The 12,223-nt window shown below is 40.3% G+C and overlaps 1 protein-coding gene across 7 annotated transcripts in view; it reads right to left on the bottom strand.

Moving 5' to 3' along the window:
• The window catches only part of HSPBAP1 (HSPB1 associated protein 1), a 54,082-nt gene that overhangs the window by 41,431 nt on the left and 428 nt on the right, over positions 1–12,223 (bottom strand). For 3 of the 7 annotated variants that reach the window (XM_082459493.1, XM_082459494.1, XM_082459498.1), the window contains exon 1: positions 11,098–11,415. The exons of 1 other annotated variant lie outside the window; for it this stretch is intronic. In XM_082459493.1, coding sequence (XP_082315619.1) covers positions 11,098–11,155 — 58 coding nt within the window. In that variant the 5' untranslated portion in view covers positions 11,156–11,415. Of the gene's footprint in view, positions 1–11,097; positions 11,416–12,223 lie in introns of those variants that run through there. 3 more of the 7 variants (XM_082459492.1, XM_082459497.1, XM_082459496.1) reach the window with 1 other exon arrangement.

The following is a 12,223-nucleotide window of genomic DNA, read 5'->3' as shown; positions in this document are numbered from 1 at the left end:
CTGTACAAGGGAATATGCACAAACTAACACTGTGACTTACTGAGGACTTCAATAAATTTCAATCATAGAATGTTAATCCCGGATAGGAGGGTAAAGATTAATATTTGTTAAATAAAAGAACAAGTAGGGACTTCCCTGGTGGCGCAGTGGTTAAGAATCCGCCTGCCAATGCAGACGGTACGGGTTCGAGCCCTGGCCTGGGAAGATCCCACATGCCACGGAGCAACTAAGCCCACAGTAGTGCGCCACAACTACTGAGTCTGTGCGCCTAGAGCCCGAGCTCTGAAACAGGAGAAGCCACCGCAGTGAGAAGCCCCCGCAGTGAGAAGCCCGTGCACCAGAACGATGAGTAACCCCCTCTAGCCGCAACTAGAGAAAGCCTGCGCGCAGCAACGAAGACCCAACAATGAAGACCCAACACAGCCAAAAATAAATAAATAAATTTATTTAAAAATATATTAAAAAAAAAAATTAAAGAACAAGTAAGTTTCTCTTTAAAGACATCTCAAGATGAAAGTCTCGGGGGAAAGTTGAAAAATGCTTCATACTCTGGGCTTCCCTGGTGGCGCAGTGGTTGGGAGTCTGCCTGCTGATGCAGGGGACACGGGTTCGAGCCCTGGTCTGGGAGGATCCCACATGCCGCGGAGCAACTGCGCCCGTGAGCCACAACTACTGAGCCTGCGCGTCTGGAGCCTGTGCTCCGCAACGAAAGGCCGCGATAGTGAGGCCCGCGCACCGCGATGAAGAGTGGCCCCCACTTGCCACAGCTGGAGGAAGCCCTCGCACAGAAACGAAGACCCAACACAGCCAAAAATAAATAAATAAATAAATAAATAAAAATTAAAAAAAGAAAAACTTTAAAAAAAAAAAAAAAAAAAAGCTTCATACTCTGATCCCCAAAACATGAATATATGATTCTCTAGTACAATCAGCTAAACCCTCTATGTCAGTTACCTAATCTGTAATTCCACTTACTCAAAAAATTACGAAAAGCTCATGAATAATCCAAATTCCCCCTTCAACCAACCTTCTTCTAAACTATATGACAAAAGGACGAGGGATGGAGAAGGACTCATCGAGGAACCTGAGTAATTTGTACTTGTCTGAATGTGAGGCTTTTTTTAAAGAAAATGAAAATTTAGGTCAGTTTGGCCCTCCTTTCTCAGACAAGGGCAAAACTCGGAAACCTCTCCTAAACCAGTGGTGAAAGCGAGCAGGCTCTAAGCCCTCAGCAGTTGACATCTGAGAACACTCTGGCCCCTTCTGTGTAGTCAGGGCTCTCATGTGAGGACATCAGTGCGGGTGCTTCAGGGGATGGGCAAGTGCAAGAGGTGGGGCTAGTGGAGTAGGGAAGACAGAAGGCACTCTTAGGTCTCTATGTAAAAGAAGGCCCAAGTTTATCTTTAAGTGACCTTTACATACTGAAGAGCCCTGTTAAGGAAAACAGGCTGTAACCAGGAATTGTTTAAAAAAGGTCTTAACCCATGCCAGCCTATAAATGTAAGCACAGGGTTACCTAGATTGCAATGTACCAAGTCTTCCTGGACTTGGAGTGCCTGGATTCCCTGTGTACGAAAATGGACAAGTCACATTTTTTATTATATATTTTTAAAGTTTTGCTAGACCATGAAAAGCTGCAATACATTCATGATAATACCTGTTGTTTGTGACATATAAATTAGTACTACACTTTGGGAAACAACTGGGAAAATGATGCAAAAGTCTCAAAGAACCACCCATTAACCTAATAACTCATGTTAGAGGAATTTGCTTTTAACAAAATAATCATAAGCTACATACATATTCATTTATACTATATATATGTACATACATATGCATAAAATATCTATTACCATAATAAAAAACCTGAAAATATAAACAACCAAATGTCTCAAAAGTAGAAAAATAATTTACTAAATATTTCTCCCATAGTACAGTCCCCTGGTACATTCAATTCATTAACAATAAAAATGAGGGCTCTGTAGAAATGTGTGGAGCTGTAGGGACTGGAACTGACTCAGAGAGTTATTGCAACAGCCAAGTGAGAAGAGTGGTAATAAGGCCCTGAACAACAAAGGGTGGCAGTGAGGAAGGCAGAGATGGTAGAGATGGAGAAATACTAGGAGAACGACGTCAAAGACTATTATGACTGAAGAGATGTGGGGTAGGAGGCAGATGCAGCTGTAAGGAAGACTGAGGTTTCCAGACTTTGTGACTTGCCACGAGAGAAAGGTTAGGAGTGACATCTCCTTCTGTTGGGAAGATGAGAGTTTGGTTTTGATCATCATCATCATAACAATACCATATATTTACTTGTATAAGGCTTTACTATTTGTCACACACTTTTGTTAAAATAAAAGTGCTCATTGGATCCTCTAAGAAGGCTGTAAAATACAGGTAGAGAAGGTATTTTATTTCCATTATCCAAATGAAGAAATGGAAGTTCAGATGTCAAAGGTCAAAACACCAGTGATGATAGGACTATAGGTCAGGTTCCCTGATTCCAAGTCCGATGCTCTTTCTACCACATAATCCTGCTTCCAGAGAATTAAAACTGTAGGACTTACACTAGCACTAAAAACAGAGAGACAGTGTAACCCGAAAAGATAAGCTGGTGCAGGGAAGCTTTAGATGGATCCATAGATAATAAATCCACATGTGTTGTTGGGGAGAGAGGAATGTTCTGGTTTGTGCACATGTTTGTATGTGTGGTGGGGGGGAGTAGTTAATACCTATAGTAGAGATTGCTAGTTGCCTACCTTACCCACTACTGGTTCCTTCTTCCTCACTAACAGAACTTTGGGCAATGGGAGCAGCTGAAAAATTACATTTCCCAGATTCCTATGCAGATAGGAGTGGCCAGAGATACATCTGGAAGTTGCTGAGTCAGCCTTTCCCCCTTATCCTCCTCTCCTATATCCTGCCTGGAAAACAGACATCATGGTTAACCATCTCGACAGATAAAAGAAAGGCCCAGGAAATTGCAAACACCGGCTGAAAGAATGCAAAGATGTCCATCTTTGTGCCGCTGAACCAAAGCCAGCAAAATTCTATCCCTTGAACCCTTTCACATAAATACACTAACTCATAGACAGGACTCTGTTATTAGTTCATAACTGGTATAGCACCTTGCCTTCTGAGGCTATGGTTTTCAAGGACAACCATATTCTCCCTAGAGAGTGCTCTGTGGCTTAGTTTAGGCTGGATGAATCATGGCTGGTGGGACTCACTATAACATTCTTTCAGTTCTACGGTTGTAAAATGTTCAAGCTTTGAACATTTTGCTTCTAGAACTTTAAAGGGCAGAGAAAAACAGAAGCACCAGTCCTTTGGGGGTGACGATTTATTCATGCTGCTTATCTTAAATCAGAGCCAATAGATCACATGGCTTTGAATGTTTTCAAAACAGTTCTCGTATTTGTACACCTAAGCACGTGGGCATTAGTAACACATGAGTAGTGTTTTGACAGAGGAGCTTCAAAGAAGTAAATAAATATTTTTTCCTCTAACATAACATTAAATTTTCTAAAAAAGTATTTAATGATCTGATCAAAAAATGCCAAACATCCCAAAGGTTATTTAATAGGAGACCCTAAAAACTAAAGTTTGCTGAGAAAGTACCAGGCCCAGTGATTGGAATATATTAAATGCTCAAACATTTGCTAAATGAATGAAAAGTGCTATAAAGCATATGCAGAGTAGATCAGTAGGATGCTCACCATAACAGGAAATTAACATACTTGCAGATTTCAGGCCTATCAGTGAAATAAAACAATCAGCTGGTTGTGAGATAAAAGTAATTTGGGTTCTGATCGTTTAATCAACAATGAACTGGGCTATTAAATTAACAAATTTAAGTGTTACAATTTTCTTTAAAGAAGAATACAATCTACACTGTATTAATTAAATAGCCTAGGGATGCACCCAGTCATTCCATGCCAGGGATATTTGCAAAGTGCTATAAAAATTCTGAAGCAACCTCAAAAGCCTTTAAAGAGTAAATGTATTTAGGTCTAAACTTGCAGCAAGCAGCAATTTCTAACTAGATGACTTAGACACTGCTGGAAGAAATGATTAGTGATCTAGGTGTCGCACAATAGTCTCTTCTCCCTCCAAATGTAGCATGTTATTCAGATGATTTATTACAGCTTTGGTAACAATTCTTCGGAGATGGTGAAACACCATCAAAAAGCAATTTACTTTTTTCTCAGTTAATTTTTTCTTTAATTAATGCAAAGGACAAGATAATTTGAAACCTAATTTCTCTGAATTTGCTAGCAATCTGGCTTCAGTCAATTAATATCTGGCTTGGATTTGTATCTGAGATTTAGAATTTAATACAAGAAATACCAAGTTTCCAGAATATGCTCCTAATATTGATAGAAAACAACAAAGACAAAGATCCTGAAATTGAAATGAACTCACTTCTCATGTCAGGTATAATTTTAATAACTATTAATTTTAAATTTAATAGTTTTATATTTTATTAAAAAGTTTTCAGAAGGTGACATCAGAGTAAGCCTCAAGTTACAATGCAGAGACTCACCACAGTGATACTGTATGAACAAAAAATTGGGTCCTAGCATTGGGAGCTAATTTATTTCTAAATATATACAGGTAAGCCTATGATGGCTTCATCAATCTGATGACTACTGTATATACACACAAGGGTCATCTACCATCTGGAATGGTAGATATCAGGATAAAAAATAATGAACATTTAGACCAGGTCAGAAAAATGCTGATGGAATTATGCAAGTACTACTTAACAAAATGACTGTATTCAGACTGAAGACCGAATGGTAAAACTTACATCAAAGATGATTTTAATTTTATAGTCATTATTTTAAAATGTCAATAAGAACTAAGAAAATTCTGCTGCTGCTGAACTGTCATAAACCCTTTGAATTTCAAGATCTAGAAGGTGGTGCCGACGAAGAAACCACAAAGTGTTGAGGCTGTGTTGACATGACCTTGCCAATACCAATGCTCAGTGTGGTAGTGAACACCCAACCAGGTTCAGGCTGGGAACCGGAGACAGTTACATGCTGGACATTTACCATCCTCTTCTTCCCATCTTCTTACACTTGTAACTCTTGCCCAGTTAACCCAGAAAATTGTCTTCTCCTCCTCACTTTAATCCATTTATGAACCAGAAAATGACTCATAGTGCTTTTAAGTTCCTAAACCTAAAGCAAGAAAAGTAAATCTATATTTTAAGTGAAGTTAATACTTGAAAGACTGGTGCCTCAAAGACTGGAGCTCTTTAAAATGTTTCAAAGTACCTTCAAAATTTCTACCAAAGTGTTTCCATTTCTTCAGCTTCCACTAAGTAAATTTTCAGTAATTCAGAATAAACTGGTTATTTCATCTCTTTTCATCAAAAATATTCAACAGAAGAGTCTTGGAAAGGTATGTGGACACTCACATTCATAGTAGCGCTATTCATAATAGCTAAAAGGTGGAAGCAACCCAAACATCCATTGACAGATGAAGGGATAAACAAAATGTTTATACATGCAGTGGAATATTATTCAGCCTTTAAATGGATGGAAATACTGTCACAGGCTACAACATGGATGAACCTTGAGAACATTTTGCTACGTGTAAAAAGTCAGTTGCAGAAAGACAAATATGGTATTATTCTACTTACATGAGGTACTAAAATAGTCAAATTCAAACAGAAAGGAGAATGGCAATTACCTGGGGTTGAGGAGAGAGAGAAAAGGGGAGTTATTTTCCGGGTACAGAGTTTCAGATTTGCAAGACAAAAAGGATCTGGAGATCTGTTTCACATTAATATGAATACACTTACTACTGAACAGTACTCTTAAAAATGGTTAGATGATAAATTTTATGTTGTTTTCTTGTCACAATTTAAAAAATACTGAACAGTTCTGTTTTTCTAATATTATCGTTACCAAATATGAAGTACCTTAGCTACATGTAAATTACACAAGTGCTCTAGCATGAGAATTTTTCACTTTTTAAGATCACACAGGCTTGTGTTTTTCTTCAAACTTCCCTGCCTCCTCCTGCCCTTTTAAAAAATGAGAACAAGAATGACATGGAGAATATGGCACCTCTAACTGAAAAGGAATAAATCCAGTTATGCAGGAGTGTCAGCTGCATAGGAAAGTCAAGTCCATGTAACTCTGGAATGAGATATTTCCTTGGGCAGGACTGGAAGAACAGTTAGAAAGGATGCATCCTTCTCTTCACCAAGGCATAAACTTGGCTATAATTAAAACTATGAGATTAGGGGTAGGGGATTAAGAGATACAACTGCTATGTATAAAATAGATAAGCAACAAGGATATATTGTACAGCACAGAGAATTATAGCCATTATTTTGTAATAACTTTTTTAAAAAATTTATTTTATTTTTTACTTTTTGCCTGCATTGTGTCTTCATTGCTGCGCGCAGGCTTTCTCTAGTTGCGGTGAGCGGGAACTACTCTTTGTTGGGGTGCACGGGCTTCTCACTGTGGGGGCTTCTCTTGTTGCAGAGCACGGCTCTAGGGGCGTGGGCTTCAGTAGTTGTGGCATGTGGGCTCAGTAGTTCTGGCTCGCGGGCTCTAGAACGCAGGCTCAGTAGTTGTGGCGCACAGACTTAGCTGCTCCGCAGAATGTGGGATCTTCCTGGACCAAGGCTTGAACCCCTGTCCTCTGCATTGGCAGGTGGATTCTTAACCACTGCGCCACCAGGGAACCTCTATCTTGTAATAACTTTTAATGGAGTATAATCTGTTAAAATGCTGAATCATGTTGCACACCTGAAACTAATATAATATTATACATCAACTATACTTCAATTTAAAAAATTAATCAGAAAAAAATTTTAAACTATCAGAGCCCAATGGAAACAAATACAGTCTCAGTCTGACAGATTCAAAGTATTGATTTTTAATTTCACTGAAACGCTTCAACCAATGTATGATCCTAGAAGTAACATCTCACATTCAGAGTTCGAGTTGATTCTTAACAGTAAGTAGTTTCATGTTTGTTTGTTTAAGTTCATATTCTTAAGAGTAGTTTTGGGTTTAAAACAAAATTAGGAGGAAGTACAGAAAGTTCCATATACCCCCTCCCCTCATACATGCATGGCCTCCGCATTATCAACATTACTCACCAGGGCTTGGCATAAACTAACACCAAATGAATGTTTTCTGAATTCACAGCTCATTTTTAACAATGCATAAAACTTTACTAAGATTAACCATTTGTTTTCTCCACTTTTGTAAAATGAACTACTGAGCATGCTCACAGCAGTCTCAAAACAAAGGGATCAGTTCCATGATTTCATGCTCACCTCCACGGGTTCCCTCTCCAGCTCCCGATCACTCTATTCACCACTAATTGACTCCTAATCACCCCTGTCCCAACAGCAACTTGACAAAGCTTCTTCACTCTCAAATCCCCAATACCTCTCTCCACTCCCTCACTCAGGGGGGTGCCTTACCCTGTTCTTCTGAGAAAAGTGAAACCCATGACTTCCTTCTTCTTCACTTCAATGTTCTGGTTCACCCTGCTCCTCTCTGGTCTCCAAGGACATAATCTTCCTCCTTTCAGCTATGTACCCTGCACATTCCACTCCAGTAGCACCAGTCTGTCTCCTCGCTTTTTTCCCCACCCTCTGCCCCCTATGTGCCTTGGGCTTTTCTCTACTCACTTCCACTCCTGGCCTCTCCTCGCCAGAAACAACTTCTTCCATTCATTTCCATATTCAAACTACAGTTGTCCCTCAGTATCCGAGGGGGACTGGTTCCAGGACCCCCAAGGACACCAGAACTCTTGAGCGCTCAAGTCCTTTAGAGTGGGCCTGTGGGACCTGAGGCCGCGTGCAGACTGAGGACTGTAAGCCAAACCTTCAAATTACTCGCAGAAGCACAGACCAATCCAATCAGTATTCATTCTTTCTCCTCTCACGCCCAAAGCATGTAATGCGTGTAATATTTACAGCCCATCTGCCTCCTGCCGTGAGAATATGTATTATACTACAAGTCTTTTAATCTGTGTTCTTTTCCCCCAAAGTATATTTATAGGCTATTTAAGAGCAAGAACTATCTTCAACCTTACTGTACAAAAGAGTCTCCTGTTCATAGTGTACATTCAAATATTTTTGGATTATGGAGTGGTAATAAGTTTGCTCAAAAATTACCTTTTCTATGACCCCTACAATATTCGTTACTATACTAAACAGAGTGAAACTTTCACATGCATTTATTTAATGTATGTATTTTTCTTACCCTTTATTCACATAAGCCTTATCTAATTTAAAGCAAAGTCTTCTCTTCCAGTAGGATTTTGCCCATTTAACTTACTTTGAAATGGTAATAAGCAGTCACCCCAAAGTGGTTTTTCTGGGGAGGATGACAGTTTAAAATAGGGTTGAAAGTTCCACAGATAGGATTCGGAGAATCCTTTAATACAAAAATTTGAAGTCACCTGCAAAAATGCGTACGCATGCTATATTGTTCAGGGGAGCAAATCCATACTTTCATCAGTCCTCCTTAGGACTTCAAGATTAAGAATCACCAGTTTCCTCAAAAAGTTAAATATGGAATTACCACATAGCCCAACAATTCCATTCTTAGATATATGCCCAAGAGAAGCTGAATACATATGTTCCTACAGAAACTTGTAAACAAATGTCCATAGCAGCATTATTCATAGCAGCCCCAAAGTGGAAACCCAATGCCCACTGATGAATGGATACACAAAATATGGCATATCCATACTACAGAATATTATTCAGCCACAGAAAGTAGTGAAGTACTGGTACATGCTACAACATAGATGAACCTTGAAAACATTATGCTGTGTGAAAGAAGCCAGACACAAAAAGCCACATATTATGATTCCATTTATATGAACTGCCCAGAACAGGCAAATTCATAGAGACAGAGTAGATTAGTGATTGCCAGGGGATGGAGAGAGGGTGAATGGGGAGTGACTGCTAATGGGAACCAGGTTTCTTTTTGGTGTGATGAAAATGTTCTGAAATTATAGTAGTGATGGCTGCACAACTTTGTGAACATACTAAAAACATTTTAAAAGGGTGAATTTATGGTATTTGAATAAAAACCTCCTCTTCCCCGGCTACATGCTTAACATCTTCTTTTGCATTATCCTCCCAAACCTAAATGCTATGCATTCACATTAAAACTCAACAGTGCTCCCAGCCACCTCCTTCTTCTTCAGGTTCCTAATTTACATGTAATTTCTCAGGCTGAAAAATTTCAGAGATATCTCCAATTTCTTTTCTCTCAGTTTCAACATCAGTCAGTCACCAATGCCAGCACTTTTTATTAACAATAAAGATGGCTACCATTACTGAATATGTAATTCCTGCCAGACATTTATGCTAGATGATCTACAAGTATCTTTAATTTTCACAATAGTTATGCACTTTAGAGAGGAGGGTGCTGTGGCTAAGGGGGTTTAAGTACCTTGTCCTTCAGTCTTTCTCCCTCCAAGCTATCCTCCACCCTTCAGCCGCAGTGATCTTCCTAAAACCAAATCTTATTGTGTTCCTCCCCCATTACTCCCCCACCTAAAGCTTCTCAAAGGCTTCACACTGTCAGACTCCTTAACTTGGTATAAGGTGCCCTTCAGGATCCCTGTCTCTTACATTCCTTATACCAACTTCTTTCAGTTCCTGGACTATGCCATGCTCTTTCTCCTCCTGCCTCTGGACTTGGCACGAGGTTCTCTTATTCATTCACTCAACAAATATGTATTAAGTACCCCCTAGGAGCCTGACATTGTATTTGCTGCTTGGGCAAACATTGTGAATAACACAGATATATGTTCTGCCCTCAAGGTACTTAAGGTCTAAGGGAAGAAACAATAATAAACAAGTAATTACAGATTGTGATAAGTGAAATGAAGGAAGCAGGATGCCGTATTATAAAACATCTAGGGTTAAGGGTCAGAGGAAAACTACGATGACTGTTTTAGATAGGTTAATCTGGTAAGGTCTCAGGTGGTGACATACCTTAAAATCTGAAGACTAAGAAGCCAGTTATATGAAAAGCAGGTAAGAGCAGAGGGGGTGATGAGTGACAAGAGATGCTCCTGGAGACATCAGCAGAATCCAGACCAAGGATTTTTGTAGGCCGTGGTTAGGAGTTTGGATTTTAACCTAAGTTCTTAGTGCAATGGATTTCACTGAAGAATTTTGAGTAAGAGAGTGTCACTTTTTGCCACTGAATGGAGAAGAGATTGGAGGGGCACAAGAAAGGAAATGGGGACACAAGGCCTGAAGATACAATAGTGGTTTAGGTGAGAAATGTGGATGATTTGGACAAAGGTGTGATAGAGGAGGAAAAAAGTAGATTAGATGCAGAGTTGACCTGACATGCAAAGTCATCAGCTGGAAGTGAGGAAGAGATGAAGAGAGGATATAAAGAGTTTGGGGAATTGTCATTGGGGAAAGAAAGTAAGGTTACTATAGAAACAGAGGATCAGAAGGATCTCAGGCCCACACTGAGTGAATACTCAAGAGGTTGACCATTTTCATTTTATAATGTCATCAATTTGCCCAGGACTTTTTCAGTGTGCACTACTAATAGTATTCACGTTACCAGGCATTAGTCATTCTTTTTCCTTTCTAGGTCCCTCTACTCAACCCGGAAAAGGCAGTGTTATATACAATCAAAAGTCTCTGGATCCCATGGCAGTCCCCAGAACAGTGCCAGGCACGGAGCAATCATTCAATAAATGCTAACAGGGATCTCAGGCTCACCGGCCTTCAAACTTCATCCGTTCTCTAAAGCAGGATTCCACTGAAATCATACTCCTGTTCACAAAAGTCCCAGATATCTCCACTTATCTCAAGGGTGGTTCAATCCACTGTAACAGTCACAACACCCTCATGTGTGAAACAGCACTGGCAGGATAGAGAGATACTGGACCTATACGATGATCAAAAATCTGGGTGCTACAATTTGAAAAAAGCCACGTTCACTAGAAAGCAAATAGTTTTCCTCATAGCTTACTGCAGGGCCGAAGAGACAAACGGCCACATGAGAGGTGCCAAGAGTCAGTTGGCACAGGGTTGTACTCACGGTCTGAGTTCTGCCTAGCACCTACCTTCTTCCTCTCCAGATTCAGAGTCCTCATTAGTGATCGCCCCGGAGTCTGCTGCCATGGAGATCACTACACGGGCTCCACCCGAACCCAAAAGTGAAGTGGAGCGGGAGCCGGGTCAGAGAGAGGCCAAAACCCGGGGTCTGAAGCCGCAGCACAGGAAAGAGTCGCAGCGGTTGCTAGCAGGCTCTTCCGGAAGCGGCACGAGCGTGAAAGTCACGTGACGGGCACTGGGCGGGGCCACGCGGTTTATTTTGATTCTTGAGTGGTGGAAATGTAAGCACGTGATCGCGGTTGCGGTGGTTTTTATTTTCCCCAGACAGTAATCGTCTTCCGGTGTAGACTTTTCTTGGCTTCTTTTCTGGTTTTCCTCTAGTCATTCCTTTTCGCCTTGGCGCTTTCTTCCTCCCAACAGTATTGGAGTTTTAGGGAATGGTTTGCTTTTTTGTGGGGCTCGGAGCAGTGGAAAGTGGCTCTGCGTTTGCTTACTCTGCAGTCGCTCTTAGCCTTGGATACCAGGAGAGCTCACGCTTCTCTTCCCCTTCTCTTCCCGACTCTCTTGCCCTTCTGGCAGCAAAATGACTCCACCTGGTTTTCGTGGCTACCGGGCAATGTGAACCTCAGGCACATGTTCTTTAATTGAGTTGCCTGTGACTCATTTCCCGACCAAAACAAGCCAAATCGCTTGACTTAGGTTTTCAAGGACACTAACCGACAGCTGTCAGGCTTTTGGATTTGTGTATCAAAATAACCGGTTGCTTGGTCAAGAGATCGACAACCTCCACTCTTCCCGTTTACTCTTCGTGTAGTCAAAATCATAATAACTGGAGATGAATCTAGGTCATTTGGGGGCAAAAATCCTCCAGCTTTAATCAAAATATCTTTATTGCTTTTCTATTAATAACAGGCAAAAGAGTAGAAAGAGATCTATATCGTATATATACATGAATGAAATTGACTCGTTTTTAATTTCCTCATTGGGTATGTAAAGCACACAAAAAATGGCTGATTAAACAAGGCTGTACTTACTGTACATAAAAAACAAATGATTTTCATGCGGCAATCCTCTGGGTTCCGTACTACGCCTAAATCTTATCCTATCTCCCTCTCTAATTCATGAAGTTATAAA

Source organism: Balaenoptera physalus, assembly GCF_965194825.1.
Source record: "Balaenoptera physalus genome assembly, chromosome: 4".
In the NCBI taxonomy this organism is placed as follows: Eukaryota; Metazoa; Chordata; class Mammalia; order Artiodactyla; family Balaenopteridae; genus Balaenoptera; species Balaenoptera physalus.
Note: the sequence above shows the minus strand (reverse complement) of the source record. Positions and strands in the feature narration are given on the sequence as shown.